Source organism: Vombatus ursinus, unplaced genomic scaffold (assembly GCF_900497805.2).
Source record: "Vombatus ursinus unplaced genomic scaffold, bare-nosed wombat genome assembly UNPS02005143.1, whole genome shotgun sequence".
Lineage (NCBI taxonomy): Eukaryota > Metazoa > Chordata > Mammalia > Diprotodontia > Vombatidae > Vombatus > Vombatus ursinus.
The window spans coordinates 530-18,172 of record NW_020944921.1 but is presented as its reverse complement, the minus strand read 5'-3'; the positions used below and the strand labels follow the sequence as shown (position 1 = coordinate 18,172).

Sequence of the window (17,643 nt, the reverse complement as noted above, 5' to 3'; positions counted from 1 at the left end):
ATCTATACACATTTGTCCAGGATATCTCTAGCATAATTAAGTTCCTTATGAATGTGGTACCCATAGATGACTGGACTGTCCCATCTTCTGCTGGAGGTTTTTCCTGGTCTCCCCAACTGCTAGTGCCTTCCCTCTGAGATTCCCTTCTATAGTATGTTCACAGTTGTTTGCATGTTTTCTTTTCCTTTAGAACGTGAGGGCAGAGACCAGATCTTTGCCTTTCTTTGTGTCTCCACTACTTAGCAGTGTCTGGCACATAGTAAGAGCCTAATAAATGCTTTGTTACCTGACTGACCAGCTGACTGACTGTTCCACACATGTGCCATTGATACGCCTGCTAGGGAGGCTCTGGGTTCTCTTGGAACCCTCTGGGGTCCTTGGAATGACTTATATGCCTTCTCCTCATCTTCTCCCCAGAAAGGTGGCGCGCTGAAGAAAGGAGCCATTGCCAAGACCTTGCAAGCAGTGAAAATGGTACTCTCTTACAAGCCTGAGGAGCTGGACTGGGATTCCCCACATCGGACCAACCAGCAGCAGTGTTACTGCTACTGTGGAGGTCCTGGAGAGTAAGGGCCTGGCTACCTGCACAGGGGCACCTGGGGTTATTGGGAGGCGGAGCTGGGACCAGGCACAAAGCATCTCTGGGTTGAGTTTGGAGCATAGGTGTTGGCCCCAAATACAGAGTCGGGGAGGCAGGGATGATGATGGTGGAGATCCCAGGAGGTGCTAGTCCTACTGTTCTTTGCCCTGGTCAGACCCTCTCCAGAGTATCGTTCCAGTCCTTGGCTTCTGAATCCTGATTAGAGTCTATCCACAGAAGAGCAGCTAGGGTTGGAGACAGAAGGAGGTCTATAAACCTTGTGACATAAGGAACAGGAAGACCACATCACTAGAAAGCTAACATTGGAGCAGAAAAATAATAGGGTGTGACTGGGGGAAAGGACAATGGAACTGTCTGGGTCCAGTTCTGGGTTCTTGGAGAACAGGACCTCCCTTTCTGTTCTCTCTCTACCAGACCATGCTGGCTCTTTTCCCAAGTTGGTTTGTTGTTTTTTTTTTTTCTGATGGTTAGAGAGGGAGGGGAATTGGATTTCTCTCTGTAGAACTTAGTTCTGCAAGGATATGGTAACTAGAACTAGTTGTTGAAGAAGAAAATAGAACAAATGAATCAAATAAGTGTTAATTGATCATCCACAGGTGTAAGAGACCTGTACTTAAGAGGTAGTGTGTCTAGGGTGGAATCTAGAACAAGGAAGAACCGAGTTTGAATGCTGTGTCTGACACTAATTGTGCCCCCATTGGCAGTCACGTCTGAGCCTGTTTCCTCATCTGTAAAACGAGGATAATGATCATTAATCCCTGGAGCACCTGTCATAGTCTTGTTGGGAGGCAAATGACATAAAATAGATAAAGGGCGTTACAGATCTTAAAGCATTATATGGGGTCAGTTTGTATTGTTTCATTTGGTAAGTAGAAGTGTTTTAAGGAACTGGCACAGAACATAAATGGAAGATCCATATTCGAGCCTTAGAAACCTTATCCTACAAGAGACACTGCAGTTTTAAACCTCAGCCTCATATTCTGACCTATATAGAAGAAAAATGAAAAAGATTGAAGATGAAGAGATGTGGGTTTTAGTCCTTGCTCTGCCACTCATTCCGTGACTCTAGGCAATTCAGTTCCTTTCTCTGAATGTCAGTTTACCCATCTATCAAATGGGGTTAACAATACTTGCCCTACCTACCTCCTAAGGGTATTATGAAAATAAGATGAAATGAAGAGAAAAGTGATTTTTAAAAGTATAAAGCCAAGTAAGGTGCTAGCTTGTAATAGTAGTTATTATTGCTTATTATCCTATTAAGAAAATTGCTTTGGTTATCTCCTATGGAAATGTATATCTCTTTGATGTGAATTTCAGTCACAAAAGTTTCCCAGTATAGGTTGGACATGTATTACCCAGAAAGGAAGGAATCATGAAAAGATTTTTCTTTGGGGTTGGGGAAGGGAAGAAGGTTATCCCGGCCCTCATGGCCTGGCTTTTCCTTCCTTACTGCCCTCCTCCCCAATCCCAACTTATCCTAAAGGGAAAAAGTAGGAGGCTAAAGTTGATGTGGGCTTCTTCTCTTCCTAGGTGGTACCTAAGGATGCTTCAGTGTTATAGGTGTAGGCAATGGTTTCATGAGGCCTGTACCCAGTGCTTGAATGAGCCCATGATGTTTGGAGACAGGTATGTGTTTTTCTTAGGTGATCTTGGCTTGCCCCACCAAGGCTGTGTGGTATATATGTCCTCGTATAAGATTATGTATACTTCATTCTCTGGGCAGTTGTATCTATGTTTGCAACCATCTCTGCTTTTCTCACACATGTTTATGTGTGTTTCTATTTGTTTATGTTTATTTCTATTTGTACTTTGTATGTGTATGTGTATGCCCATGCAATACTATGTATATGCATCTCTAGTTCTCTGTGTATGTGTGTGATTGTCTATTTGTGCGACTATTTGTGCATGTTGTATCACAAAACATGGACTGGTTCTCTGTGTCTTGACTCTGCAGCCAATTCCTGTTAGCATTCAACAGCAGGGCCTGAGTTGATTCTGAGGAGGCCCATTGAGTGAGTGCATAGAATTTCTCAACTCCTTGAGCATATATTCATGGTGAAGTTTCCAGAGGAAAGCCACTCTGCCTCATCTCTTTCCTCTGACCAAGCCCGTTTAATTTAACTCCTGCCTCCTTGGTCTAAAAAGTCTATGGGGGCAAGGACTGACTGGATTTCTGAGCACACCTGGGACCGCCTATCAAAAGCTCAGCAATCCAGGGATTTTCAAGAACATGAAGTAGGGGATAAGTTGAAGAATCTTGATGAACCAGTCACTTAAGTAGTATTTATTAAATGCCTACTGTGGGCCAGGCACATGCTGAGTGCTGAAAATACAAAGAAAATAGGAAAAAAACAGTCCCTGTCCTCAAGGAACTCACAGTCTGATATGGAAGACCACATGCCAACAACTATGTGCATGGCAAATATGTATAGGATAAATTGAAGTTCATCTCAGAGGGAAGGTACAATTAAGGAGGTCTAAGAAAGGCTTCTTTTTTTTTTTGGCTAGGCAATGGGGTTAAGTGACTTGCTCAGGGTCCCACAGCTAGTAAATGTTACGTGTCTAAAGTGAGATTTGAACTCAGGTCCTCCTGAATGTAGGGCTGGTGCCCTATCCACTGCGTCACCTAGCTGCCCCAAGGAAAGGCTTCTTACAGAAGGTAGGATTTTAGCCGAGACTTGAAGGAAGGTAGGCAGCAGAGATGAAGAAGAGTGTTCCAGGCCAGAGTCATACAGATTCTTAGATGTCCAGTTCTGCCACTCGGAGCTTTCTCAGCTGTCCCTGACCCTTTCTCTTCCTTTTTCTTGCAGGTTCTATGTGTTCTTCTGCTCGGTGTGTAACCAGGGACCAGAGTACATTAAGAGGCTACCTCTAAGATGGTGAGAGTAGGGTGTGGTTGGGTAGATCTCATCTTGTGTCCTCTGCCTCAGTTTCCTCACTTGTAAAATGGGGATAATAATAGCACCTACCTCCCAGGGCTGTTATAAGGATAAAATAAGATGTAAAGCACTTTGTAAACCTTAAAGTGCTCTATAAATGCTAGCTATTATTATTCTTATACCAACTTATGGATCAGGAAGTGGGGCCAAAAGAACAGAGGTCTTGACCCTTTCTGGATTAAATTGGTTTGTCCCTCCTAGAAGAAAGAAAGATACCATTTGTTCTTTGTCATTTGGCCCCAGATTTGACCCTCTTCAGCTATAAGCCCCCTTCCTCTGGCTATGATGCTCCCATCACCAAGCTGGATTTAGAGCATGGAACATCCCCCAGTCTCTCACTTGGGAGAGGGGCAGGAGGCCTAGAGGATAAGCCAGTTCTAAACCTTTTCCTTCTGTCCCCAGGGTGGATGTGGTTCACCTTGCCCTCTATAACTTGGGAGTACAAAGCAAAAAGAAATATTTTGATTTTGAAGAAATCCTGGCCTTTGTCAATCACCACTGGGATCTTCTTCAGCTTGGCAAGGTACTGGGATTGGGGGTTGGGAAGGAGAGCGCAAGCAGTGACTGAGATGGGGGCAGAGAATAGAGAAGGAAATAAAACTAAGAGCTGAGAATCAGTCTGCTGAAGCTGGAAAAGACCCAAGAAGAGAAAATGTCGGATCTTAAAGAGCATCTTCTCCAACCAGCTCATTTTACAGAAAGAGAAACTGAAGCCCATCACGGGGAAGTGATTTTTGCAAGGACACGCAGCTAGCTCGTGGCAAATCCAGGACTCAGTTCAAGTTTCTTTGCATTGCATGTATGTTAAGTTGAACTAAAAAGATGTGAAGTCCAAAAGACTGTTTGTGACCCAGAGGTTCCAATTTCAGGAAATGGGACTGCTAACCTAGCTCTGCCTAGCTAGGGCCTCGGTGGTCTGGGAGAGAGTTGGGAGAGGGAAGGGATAGGAAGAAGGGCAAAGCCAAGATGGGCAGTTCAGGGGAATGCTTGCTTCTTTAGCTGGAGACCTATGGGTTCTGGGAGAAAGCTAAGGCAATACTGCTCCCTGCTGGTGAAACTGTGAATAGCATGTTTTGGTGAACGAAGATTGAAACTTCTTTTGCTCTTCCATCTTTTTCATAGTTTTAATACACATCATGAAACATTAGGGAGCTCCCAATTGATCCCACACCATCCCTGAGGCTCAGAGAGGTACAGTGACTTACCCAGGTCCACACAGCTAATAAATAGCTGAGCCAGCATCGCCGCCCAGGTTTCTTGACTTGGAATCCAGTGCTCAATGCCTCATCTCACTTACATCTTCTTACCATTTTACAGTTCCAAAGTACTTTACAATCCAACTAGATCCTCCAAGCAGCCATATAGCATAAATGAGGCAAAGAATATTAGTCTCGTTTTACAGATGAGAAGACCATGGCTCTGAGACGTTACAGCCTAGACAGCTAGATCTGGAAAGATCTTTCTGAGATCATTTAGTCCATTCCCCTCATTTTTTTACAGATAAGGATGCTGAGGACCCAAGAGACGAAAGTGACTTATCCAAGGTCATGTGGTATCAGTGGCAGAGCTGGGATTCAAATTCTGGTCTCCTGAAATCCAGGCTTCCTCTCCCTTTTTATGCTGCCTCTCTGACAAAAGGCACTGCTCTAATTGTCAGCCATAGCCCCTAGGCCAGAGGTAAAATTAGGTTAATGAAGTCACTGCCTAGTTTAGGAGGTTCAAGGAACTCCATGCTTATCTAAAAGTTGAGATTGGGGTTGTTGCTTAGGGAGACAGCTTGAAGCAGTAGAGAGTATACACCTTGACCCTGACCCGGGACTTTGCAGGTATCTCAAACTGAAGGCCAATGCTCACATTTCTCCTTGAGATCCAGAACTGTTTCATTTTTGCCTTTGTGTCCCCAGCACCTAGAGCAATACCTGGTGCATAGTAGGTGCTTAATGTTTAATTGAATTCCTTCCTCAGCTGACCAGCACCCCAGTGACAGAGCGAGGACCCCATCTCCTTAATGCACTGAACAGCTACAAAAGCAGGTGAGCAGGGGACAACACTGGGAGAGACAGAAAGACAGGCTGGGTTCATAGCCAAGTGTTTGATTTCCCCACAACCCTGGTGCTCTTCCCTCCTACCTCAGCACCTTTGATCAGGTTCTTTCCCTCCTCCCCACCCCAAACCTTCTAGACTTACAAGCCTTGCCTACAAAAAAAATGCCCTTCTCTGTGCCCATATAAATACAGAGCATCTTTCCATACTTTCCCCAATAATCTCAGGGAAGTAGAATGTAGAGACTAGAAAAGACCTTAAAACATGGTAAAACAGAGCTAGAAGAGATCTCAGAGATCATCTAGGGTCCAGGCCTTCATTTTATAGATGATAATGATGATAATTCACATTTCCATAGCATTTTAGAACTGACAGCCCATCTGTTAGTGCATACATCCTCAACAGTGAGTGAGGTCTAAAAGGGAGCAGGCTGAATCATCAAGCAGTGCTTTTAGTGACCTGAGCTTCTCCCTGAAACAAACTGTCGACTTTTTAATGTCCATTCCAGAGGTGCTCTAGGGCTGCAAGTCATGGGATGTTATAGGCTGTGGAGAAGAACTGCTGAGGGTCATCCAAAAAGCCGTGAATAGAGAGACACACGTTGAATCTGAGCAGTTTGAACTACCACCAACCAGGAGTTAGGCAGGCAGTGTATAAGATACCATTAGGAAGATAATGTCATCAGGAAAGGTGTGGCAAGAGTGAGGGATAGCCAGTGGTCAGCTTGTGTGTTCTCTAGAAACCACATTAGGAGAACTAAAGGCCATACTTCCTTTCCCTCCCCCCCCCCAATCAAGTCCAGTTGGGTAGAGTATTTACAAGTAAAACATAGATAAGAGTTACACAGGATGAGAAGAAGCAGATGAATTGTGATTTCTGTTGGCAGCCATGTATAGTGGATAGAACACTACACCTAAAGTCAGGAAGATTGGATTGGAAATCCAATCTCAGATGCTTCTTAGCAGCAAGTCACTTAATTTCTGCCTGCCTCAGTTTTCTTATCTGTAAATTAGCAGTAATAATAGCACTTACCTTTCAGGGTTATGGTGAGGATCAAATAAGATATTTGTAAAGCACTTTGTGAAACTGAAAGCACTATGTAAATATTTTTAATTATTGTTATTGCTATTGGAATGAAGTGTCCATAGTATATTAATAAAATCACAGGTCATTCAGTCACCTACTATTTCTTAAGCACCTACTGTATGCCAGGCACTGTGCAGTAGGTACCAAGGATCCTTGAGAATCATGAAGCATACTTTTTCAGGTTTACAAAGTACGTTGTTCAAAACAGCTCTGGGTCTGTTAGCTGTAGCAAGTACCATTAACGTCCTCATTTTACATCTTGGCAAACTGAGGCTTAGGGAGGTTAAGCAAATTGCCTGTAGTCACAGATCTAGTGACAGATAGTAAGTACCCAGTTCTTTTGACTTACAGTCTAGTTTTCTCTTCATCATGCCATGCTGCCTCTCTTCCCATTTAGACCTTGATTCTTAGAATCATGGAATCTTAGAATTTGTCTAGTCCAGTCTCCTGTCTAACGCTGATATGTCCAAGACTTGAGATGAGCCATTCAGCCTCTGACTAGACACTTCAAGTGAGGAGGAAATCCCTATGTCAGGAGGCAACGAGGTGCCTTTGTAGATGACAACTACTTCCTTATGCCCAGCCCATGTCTGCGCCTGTGGAACTTCCCACCATTGGTTCTGCCCAGGGACCAAGCAGACCAGGTCTGATATCTCTTCCACATGACAACTACCATAGATTGTACTTGAGACCTGGATAACATCTTTTAGCCTTTGGGAGGCAGCATGGTCCAGTGGAAAGATCACTGGGTTTGGAGTCAGAGAACCTGGGTTAAAATTCTAGCCATGGCCCCTAGCTATCTCAGATATTAGGCAAGTCATTTAAACTCTCTGGGCCTTTGCTTACTCATCTGTGAAATGGCAAGGTTAGATTAGAGAATCAGATTCTGTTGGAAGGAAATATCCATATTGATAAGATCACAGGTCATTCAATCAACTATTATTTCTTAGGCACCTGCTGTATGCCAGACAATGTATAGTAGATACTAAAGTGCCCCTAGATGATCTCAAAGGTCCCTTCCAACCTTAAATCTATGACTTTGTTTATAGTATCTTAAATTGTTCTATTTTGCATTTAATACTTAGCAGAATGCTTGGTTCATAGTAGGTGCTATAGTAATGCTTATTCCCAACCCTGCCCACCTCCTTACATTCTGAGTGTTCTAGGCTCCTTGAAGGTCACAGCTGTCTTCTCCTACCTGCTCTCCAGGATGGAGTCCAAGTTCTTGATAAATGTATTAAGTTAAATTCAACATAAGGTGAGCAGAATTGTGAAGGCAGCAACACCCAGTTTCCTTAAGCACTTGTCTTTGTTTCTGGGGCTGCCCAAGACAATGCTACTTAGCCTCAAATTCTTCTGAAGTGGGAGGCAGATGGTTTAGCATACTCAAGTAGCTTTTTGATTAAAAAAAAACTTATCAAGAACCTACTACAGTCTAAGGTACTGGAGATACAAAGATAAAAAATTACATAGTTCCTGCCCTCAAGGAGTTTACTTTCTAATTGTTGCGGTTGTGTGTGGTTTCACCTTCATTCTCAAGGAGGACCGGGACATCAGGGAGATGATGACATGACTTGCAATTGACTTTGATTTGAGTGCGGAAGGGAGGGCTGTGCAAAGTCACCAGCCTCACTTTCTCCTGCGGAGCCATCTGGGTCCAGTGGCCAGATGTCTATCAGGGTGACTGGAGTTGGCCCAGGATGCAAAATGTAACAAAGACACAAAGAAGAACGATACGTGAAGAATAATGGGAAGAAAGTATTAGACGTTAAGGTCCATAAGGGCAGAGCCTAGGGCATGGCTGAACTCTTAGCTAAACTGCACAGAACAAATCCTCGTAATGAAAGGATTTGTTCTGTAACACTTGGATTCAGTCAAAAGGCTGCACCTGAGGACCTAGAAGGTCACGTGTGGCCTGGAGACCACAGGTTCCCTACCCTTAGTCTAGGCATTCAAGAGAAGCTGTGTGTTACAGCAGAAAGAGCCCTGAATCTGGAGTTAGGGGGGCTGGACTCATATTCCATAACGCTCACACTGCCTCCCTTGGCGACCTAGAGCAACCTCAGGGCGTCAGTTTCCTCATCTGTAAAATTAAGCTAGGCTAAATGGCCCCAAAGTTTCCTTCCATTTCTAAATCTGATTCTAGATGCGAAGCACAGCAAGAACAGAATTTTGGGAGATAGGTTTGGGGGGGGGGGTGCAATGAGGAGAAATATTCAAAACTCAGAATGCCATCCTACCTCTTCCAGGAGGCCCTCCATGGTTCTCTGGGCCTGTAATGATCTTCCTCTTTAGATCTCACTGTAGGATTTCTTTTGTACCCTTTTAGTACACTCAGGTGATGGTATCTGGTTTGGTGTCACTGACCCTGGTGTCACTGACCCTGTTGATCTGTGAGCTCCTTGAAATCAAGGGTCATGTCTTATATAAACCTATGTCTTTTATCCACAATATTCCGAAGCAGAGATTCATAACCTTTTTTGTGTCATGGACTTTTTGGGCAGACTGGGTGAATCCTGTAGACTCCTCAGAACAATGTTTTTAAAACATATAAAATAAAATACATAAAATTGCTTTTGAAATACAGTTATCAAGATACCTTTTAAAAAACAAGTTCATGGACCCCAGGTTGAGAACCCCTGTTCTATGTATACAGCAGGTGTTTAATAAATGTTTGTTCTATTTTATTTCTGAAAGGATAAAGGGGAAAGGACAATGAAAAGCCACGGGGTCCCCAGTTACCTGGGAACTTGAGGCTACCTCGTGCCCCTCACAGCTCATAAGTATATTGTGTCTGTCTCTGGACCACAGAGTATGTAGAGAAGGTATTTGGGGCTGGATTAGAGCCTAATCTCTGACCTCAGAGATAAGGAGCTGTGATAAGCTCTGAAGCATTTCCTGGGCCCTTCACTACTCTTCTCCCCTCCTACCCCACTGCCCTAAAACATAGTGCTTTGCATACACTGAGTACTTAAGAAATTTTGGTTATATGCATGTGTTGTATTAGGTTTCTCTGTGGCAAGGAGATCAAGAAGAAGAAATGTATCTTTCGACTAAGGATCCGGGTCCCTCCCAACCCACCTGGTAAACTGCTGCCTGACAAGGTGGTGGCTCTGAAGGAAAATGGCGGCACTTCCTCTGACCTACAGAAGAGAGGGAAGAGCAAGTACCAAACTAAGCATAGGTCAGTGCCCTAGGGTGGCTCCCCACACAGGCCGAGGGGGCTGGAGCTGCAGCAGTGACTTGGCATTTCTGCCCTCAGATCCCAGCCTGAGAAGACAGGGAAGTACAGTAGACACTGAACTTCCCCTCCCTCCCCATCTCCTGTTCTTCCGTCCCATCGCTGCCCTTTGCACCATGACCTCAGTTCTCATCCTAGTTATGTCATGGAAACTGAAGAGTTTCTTAGCCCCTTCCACCCCATGTTCCCAGCCTTCTCATGACCCCTATTCGCCCCTATCTTCCACCTGCTTTTCATCCTGATACCGGTCCTCATTTTCTCTCACCCCTACAAGCGTAACCTCTCCATGACTCCAGCCCCAACCTTCCATGGTACGATGCCCCTGTCCTTTCCCACTGCTAAAATCTTATGAGCCCAGACCTTCCCTCTGCCCTTCCCCCGTAACCCAAGCCCCTGGCCTTTCCTGTGATCCCCTGCCTTCTCCATGACCCTAGTCCCTGTCCCTCTCTGGCCAGTACTCACTTCTCTCCAGGGTGTGAACAGCTGGATCTCTGCCCTGGCCTCCCCTCTCTTAGATATCCAGCTGCTCAGGCTCCCCACGTTAGACTCCCATTCCTTTCCCCTTTTCCCCAAGGCAATGGGGAAGAGGGGGGAGGCTGACACACTCTCTCTCTTTCTCCCTTTTCTGTGTCCACAGTTCGGTGCCTCATGAACAGCAGAAAAGGCGAGTTGTTAGAAGAAAAAGATCAAAATTTTTGTTGGAAGATGCTATTCCCAGTGTTAGTTTCTCACTGTCTGTCTTACTCTCCACACTTTTACTTTCCTGGGTCTGTACAAACCAGCAAAACTTTACTTAAAAAAAAAATATGCCTTCTCTTCCTCCAATCCCTAATTTTGGTGACCATATGTAACTTGCCCTGTTTGGGAGAAAACTCCAGTACCTTTGGTGAGAATAATGCCCCCTCCATTTATGCAGTGCTTTATACTTCGCTAAGCACTTACACATTGACCACACCATTAGATCATTGTAAAAACTTGTGGTATAATAATGGGAAGGGAGAGGGATGTGTAGTCAGAAGACCTGAGTTAAAATCCTGGCTCTGCCACTCCATAAACCCAGGCAAACCTCTTCTTCTCTCTAGAGTTTGATTTCCTCATTCATAAAATAAGGGAGTTTGACTAGATGGTCCAACTATTTAGGGCCATTTGAACTCTAACTTCTGGAACCTATAAATCTTGTCTAAGAAGTGTGGCAGGGATTATTATCCATGTTTTATAGGTAAGGAAATAAGAGCCAAGAGAGGGTAAATAATATACACAAGGTCCACTAGTGGGCCATTGACAGTCTGGCCTAGAACCCAAGCCGGGGCTTTTTCCGCTGTACTCTTTTCAGAACATGTCACCTCTAGTGCTACCTTCTCATCCTGAACCCTGGCATCCATGACCAGACACCAGACTTAAGGAACAGAACATCTTCTTCCCCTGTCAATTTCAGAGGACGGGGCAGCTGAAGGTCCAGTGGTCCTGTGCATTCCTAGGCCTGTTAGGTCCAAACGACTGAACGTCAGGTTGGGTGGGGGAAGATAACAGTGATGCTAGGAGCAGGCCGGGTTTGCCCATCCTGGGAGGAACTAGGAGTGCTCCTAGCTTAAAGGGGCTATTTGGGTCATGGTGCTGAGGGAATTGTTGAGCAAATATTAGGGAGTGCCTGACCCTCTTCTTCAGGTATGTAGTAGAAAAGGTACTGGACTTGGGTCCAAGTACTGTCTCTGCTATTTGTGACATATAGCAAGTTATTTAATCTCCCTGAGCCTCAGTTTCTTCATTATTTCTAAAGTCCCTTCCATTCTGAATCTGGCACTTTGCCTTCACTACCCTGTTGGTTAGAAGGCTCCGAGAGCAGCTCATGTATTTAACAAACAATCTCTGCCTATTAGGTGCAGAACCCTGTTCCTTAAATCTGGTCTCTGTTTCCAGCAGAGAGATAAAGGTAAAGAAGATATGGCCTCTGCCCTTGTGGTACTAACAGCCTAGGAGGAAATATGTTGAACTTACCTGGGAAAGGGCAGGAAAGTTGCATGAACAACTAAGAGCCCCATGTTTACATAGCACTTTCACAAAAGATCTATCCCAAGGTCACACAGCTACTAACTGGCAGAGTCAGGATTTGAACCCAGGTTTCCTGACTCAAAGCCTAATCTTCTTTTCACCATGCATCAGAAGCTTGAACCAATCAAGTGCTAAGTACTGGCCAGGATAAGAACTCACATTTCTCCAGCACTTTAAGGTTTACAACATGCTTTTCTTTGCAACAACCCTATGAGGTGGGGAGAAGTATTCTTCCTATTTTGTAGAAGAGAGAACTGAGACTCATGGAAGCTAGTCTCTTGACCAGAGCCCCAGCCCTAAACTAGGTGTTGTAGAGCGTCCAAGGGATGATGAGGTTATGCTTCCTGCTCTCCTAGGGTTTATGCCATTGTTGGGGTTCAGGGCTCTCACACGTCTTTTGGAGGGGAAAGGGTAGGAAGAGAAGAGGAAGGCTTTCTGAAAGAGGGTGGGGAAAGGGTCCAGACTATATGCCAGATAATCAGTGACTTTCTTCATCTTTCTTCTGTGCCCTTAGAGTGACTTCACCTCAGCCTGGAGTACCAATCACCACCTGGCCAGCATATTTGACTTTACTCTAGATGAGATTCAGAGTTTAAAAAGGTAATTGAAGCTAATTCCCACCTCATAGGTCTGAACATAGTAGATGGGGTTGAAAAAGGTGGGGAGGAAGGGAAGGTGTTACCAGTGTCCTTGAAAAAGACAGGGAAAGGGTAGCTAGGTGGCACAGTGGATAGAGCACCAGCCCTGGAGTAAAGAGGACCTGAGTTCAAATCCGGTCTCAGACACTTGACACTTACTAGCTGTGTGACCTTGGGCAAGTCACTTAACTCTGATTGTCTCACCCCCCCCCCCAAAAAAAAAGACAAGGGGCTAAAGATCAGAGGATTTAGAGCTGGAAGGGAACTGAAAGATCATCTAGTCCCATGCCCTCATTCTAAAGATGAGAAAACTGAAGACAAAGAAGGGATATGACGGACTTGCCCAAGGTCACACGGCTAACAAGTGGTAAAGCTGGAACTCTGGGTCTTTCTCTTTCCAAATATAGTGTTCTTTGCACTGTGTCATGCTTCTACAGTGAGTGGAGGTCGGGGGTGGGGAGGAGCGACTATTTTAATGGAGAAGAGGGAGGTAACTTAGAGTTATAGAAGGCACACCGGATTTGGGAGTTACAAGACTTGCTAGCTTGTAATTTTAGGCTAGTCGTGTCCCCTCAGTAGGCTCCAGCTTCCCCCTCTGTAAGAAGAGGGTGGACGTGATGACCTTTAAAGATGCCTAAACTATGTTTCCTGGGCCACTCTGGGCGTAATGTTCTATGATCTAGGTTGTGGCATGCTATAGCAGCCTTGGAGATCTGAGCTCCTGCTTGGAAGGAGGACAGCATTACCTCTCTGCCCCTTCTCTCTTTCAGTGCCAGCTCAGGCCAAACCTTTTTCTCAGATGTGGACTCCACTGACGCTGCTAGCACATCCGGCTCGGCTTCCACCAGCCTGTCCTATGAGTCCAGGTAAGCAAGAGCAGGAGCTACTCTCACGTAATGGTCCCAAGCCCCGGCTGTACCCTAGCATTGATCCCATGAGTCTGTGCTCTCTACGTTCTAATATCCTACGCTATAAGGTCCCTTCCATCCCTAATACTCTAAGTACCCAGGGTGGGACTAAACAGTCTTGGGGGGTGGGCAGGGGTGAAGCAGGCTTGGCTTCTGTATGGAGTAAGTCTGCATAATGTGGTCCTCAAACATTCACTCATGACCCCTCCACACCCCAGTTTGATCCACCCAGCTCCCCATTCCCAGTTAGAAGTCCCATCATCACCTTCTGCCCCTCCTGGACAGGCGGACTGTGGGCAGCCGGAAGAGGAAGCTGGCAGCCAAAGCATACACATCCCTAGGGGCGAAGCGACGGGCAACAGAGCCTGATGGGCGCTGCACCTCAGACAGCAGTGCCGAAGGGGGCTCGGGCCCTGAGAGACCTGATGATGGCATTGATAGCCACACTTTTGAGAGCATCAGTGAGGACGATTCATCCCTTTCCCACCTCAAGTCCTCCATCACCAACTATTTTGGTGCGGCTGGGCGGTTGGCATGTGGTGAAAAGTACCAGGTCCTTGCTCGAAGGGTGACCCCCGAAGGGAAGGTCCAGTACCTGGTGGAATGGGAGGGGACTACCCCTTATTGACCCAATGTTGAAGATGGGGGTGGGGAGAGTGTGAAGACAGTCTTTAAAGAGTCTTGTTAACCAAAGGAGAGAAGAGGGAAGTCTATCCCAGGGGCCTACTAAGCTCTTGGGCTTCTCTCTATCCCCAGGGGTTTCAAGGGAGATGGGAATTTAGTGTTGCTCAGCTCTAGAATTCCATGCCTTTTGGAAAGGCTAAGATAAAAGCTCTGGGGCAGAAGCTCCCATGGTGTTTGACTGAGCTCCTAGCTTGGACTGACTTCTCTCTTCTCATATTCTCTCCATTTTGTGTCCTTTTAAAAAAAAAATTCTCTGCCTCTTTCTGTGTTTTTGTCTCCTTCCCTAGTCCTGTTTTACTCTTTCTTGATGTCTGTCCATATTTCTCTCTGCATCTTCATCTCTGTACCCACATGTTTTACCCGTCTAGGTGTTTCTTTCTATTCCATGATATAAGTCTGCTTTTGTCTTTTTTTTTTTGGTCTGTTTTTCCTTATCTATTCCTCTCCACTCCATTCCTCCACCCTTCCCCAAGCTATATTATTTTAGTAGCTGAATATATGCAGAGGGCAGCTGCTACATGCCCTTCTCTGACCTGGCCTTGGCAAGATGTTCTCATGACATGAGAGTGCCTTTAGCATAGTGGGGAATTGCAAGGGGGGAGTGGGGTGGAGTTCCTCTCTCTGGAATGTGGAGGAGACCCTCTTGCTAGCTCCCTCCTGCAGCTTTACTCTCACCTCCAATCTCCCCCCATCCAACATGAATGTGGATTTCATTGGTGGGGTAAAGGTGAGATTGAGAATAAGTAGGACAAAGACATCAATGCAACCTCACACTGCCCAACTTATGGGACAGAGGAATTCCTCTATTGGATGAGAGGCCTGCATCCCCATCATACCCACCCAGAATGAACAACAGAAAGGGTCATTTCTTTCCATTGTATTTATTTCTTACCTTAATGGAATGGCATTTAACTTTGAAGAATCTCTATTTCCTGTTTGATATAACCGAAACCCCCCTCTCCTCTCCCCAAACTTTGCTGTGAAGCTGAGATAGAAATCACTTGGTCACTAAGGGCTTTCTGTGGTGGGAGCCCTGGATCAGGAGGGAAGACAAGAACTTGACCAAAGGCAGTGCCCCAAACCCAGCTTCTTCCCTTCCTGGGATCCTGGACACACATCACATTTCCCCCTTTCCTGGGGGCAGTCAGATGGGTTCATTAAGTGCATCTTTTCCTGGGAACAATCCCTTTACCCAGTTCCTGGAACAGGAAGACTAAGAGATGGAGTTGGGTGTTGAATGTATGTGTTTTTAGGGATAGGGATGCTATAACGAGGATCATGGTACTTTAGATCTCAAAGAAACCTCATAAGGCTATTAGCTCAACCTCACTTTTTACAGATAAGGAAATGGAGTGGTGGTGTAAGGGGAAGAGTATTAGACTGGGAATTCAAGGATCTAAAAGAATGTTGACTCCAGAGTCAGAGGACCTGGATTCAAATCCTGCCTCTGTGACTTTGGATGAGTCACCTAATTTTTCTTGACCTCAGTTTCCTCAGTGGTAAAATGAGACTGGATGGCCTCTCGGGTTCCTTCCAGCTTTTAGCTATATGATCCAGGTTTGAATCCTGTTTCTCTTATTTATAATCCATGTGACCTTGGGCAAGTCACTAAATCTCTCTGAACCTTAATTTTCTTCCTCTGTAAAATGAAGAGGTTGGCCTTGATGATCTCTCCCTTCCAGTTCTAAATCTTCTCCTTAGTGACTTGCCCAAAGTCACAAAAATACCAAGTACCGGAGCTGGGATTTGAACCCAGGTCTTCTGACATCAAAGGCAGTATGCTCTCTGCACTCTACAGCCTTCTGGATTGATTGTATGTTTGTGTATGTAACCCTACCACTGATCCGCCAACGGATGCCAAGCTAACAGCCTAAAGGTGGCAATAGGGCTGGCTACGCTTCATCCAGAGGAGGTATCCCCCTCCCCTGAAACTGACAATCATTTTTCCAGGAAGTCCAGTGCTTGCACTGTCCCTGTCCTCTCAAGAGGAGAGCTGAGGGGTTGGGGAATGAGGTGGGAAAGAAGTAGGCCTCCTCAGACAGATAAACGCTGTGTTAATGAGCAAAGTGACGAACAGCAAAGGGAAAGTCGTAACCAAGCTGGAGGCCCTTCCCCACGCTTCTCCCTAGAAGAGGAATCACTCGTGTTGGAAGAAAGTGGGAAGTTCCTGATGTTGCTGCTTTTATGAATAATCAAAACCAACTCACAGAAAAGGGAAACCAGATGCCCATGTTTCTTCATAGCGTAGAAAACTCACCAGCTCTACCAAATTCTGAGTGGGGAAGGTGGGGGTGGAGATGGGGTGAAGCACTTATGTAGACTTAGGTCTCTAAATGGGGCTGGCCCTGGGAATCTTCAAGATCAGGGACAGGATGAAGGATAGCAATTTTAAGTGGCCAAACAAGTATTTGAGTAGGTCTTAAGATATTTCCATTATTTTACCTTGCTGGACCCCAAGTCTTAACATCTATCCTCATGCCTTAGAAAGAGCATCTCTGGTCCCACTGAGGGACTTAAATCAATACTTACAAACCTCAGAACTGACAGTGCCTTTCAAATTAAATTCCTCACTCTGTTCATCCCTACAAAAAAAAAAGTGCCAACACTCCACTGACTTTCCCATTCAATCATAAAAATTGTATTGTCTGAGTAGCCATGACTCTGAGCCTTGGTGAGTATCCACTCAGATACTGCTAGGTGGTGTCTGGGCCCTAAGAAACTCGCCATGGAAGAGTAGAATAGAGACCCCTCCTCTTGACTCAGTGGGCCCATGAATACCATTCACAAATTAAAACAAATGCCCAATCAAGTTGACCCTGGTTCCAGCCTTAGGCAGAGCTAATGGTTCCTTTAAACCTGGGGTGAAGAAGCAGGGAGTTCAGTAGGGCTATTTGGAAGTTCTGTTGGGGATCTGAGGTGGTAAATGGGCCTCCTTCAATTGGTCCAGGGCCCTAGTCCTGGGATCTTCCAAAAAATGAGCTGGGTCTTGTACTGTCACTGAGGACACTGGCCAAGCTGGGACCTTAGGACGGGTAACCTTTTCAAGATATTGTCTCCATACTATATGGCTATGGATGCCTTTGAATTGTGGGGACAAATGGGGCAGCTAAAAACATGGGAAGTTTGGGCATCAGTCCCTAGTTATTCACAGTCCAATTCCCTGGCAATCCCAAGAGCCATGTGATGTGGGGGGAAAATTGAACAGCTTTCCCAGATTATGTAGACATTTTCCCATGCCTTGGGCACTTTTAGGCCCCCCCAAAGTCACCATATATGGGTAGTTGAGAGTTTCCCCACTAAAGGACCATACTCGAATGGCAAGTGCACTACCCATCTCTGGGAGTCTCTTGGGTCCCTGCTTGGGCACACTGAAGCCTCCCTCAGCCCTTTATAGGGGCTGGACACAACTTTGGCATCCTCACTGGACTGCTGAGGCTATTCAACATTAGTTGTA

The 17,643-nt window shown here is 45.5% G+C and overlaps 1 protein-coding gene across 3 annotated transcripts in view; it reads left to right on the top strand.

Moving 5' to 3' along the window:
• Nucleotides 1-15,790, top strand: part of PHF19 (PHD finger protein 19) — a 31,570-nt gene extending 15,780 nt beyond the window's left edge. For all 3 annotated transcript variants that reach the window (XM_027843528.1, XM_027843514.1, XM_027843521.1), the window contains exons 6-15: nt 418-566; nt 2,132-2,227; nt 3,412-3,480; nt 3,943-4,063; nt 5,506-5,573; nt 9,677-9,853; nt 10,548-10,629; nt 12,474-12,559; nt 13,368-13,463; nt 13,791-15,790. In XM_027843528.1, the coding sequence (XP_027699329.1) occupies nt 418-566; nt 2,132-2,227; nt 3,412-3,480; nt 3,943-4,063; nt 5,506-5,573; nt 9,677-9,853; nt 10,548-10,629; nt 12,474-12,559; nt 13,368-13,463; nt 13,791-14,133 (1,287 nt within the window). In that variant the 3' untranslated portion in view covers nt 14,134-15,790. The remainder of the gene's footprint in view (nt 1-417; nt 567-2,131; nt 2,228-3,411; nt 3,481-3,942; nt 4,064-5,505; nt 5,574-9,676; nt 9,854-10,547; nt 10,630-12,473; nt 12,560-13,367; nt 13,464-13,790) is intronic.
• Nucleotides 15,791-17,643: the final 1,853 nt, after the last annotated feature.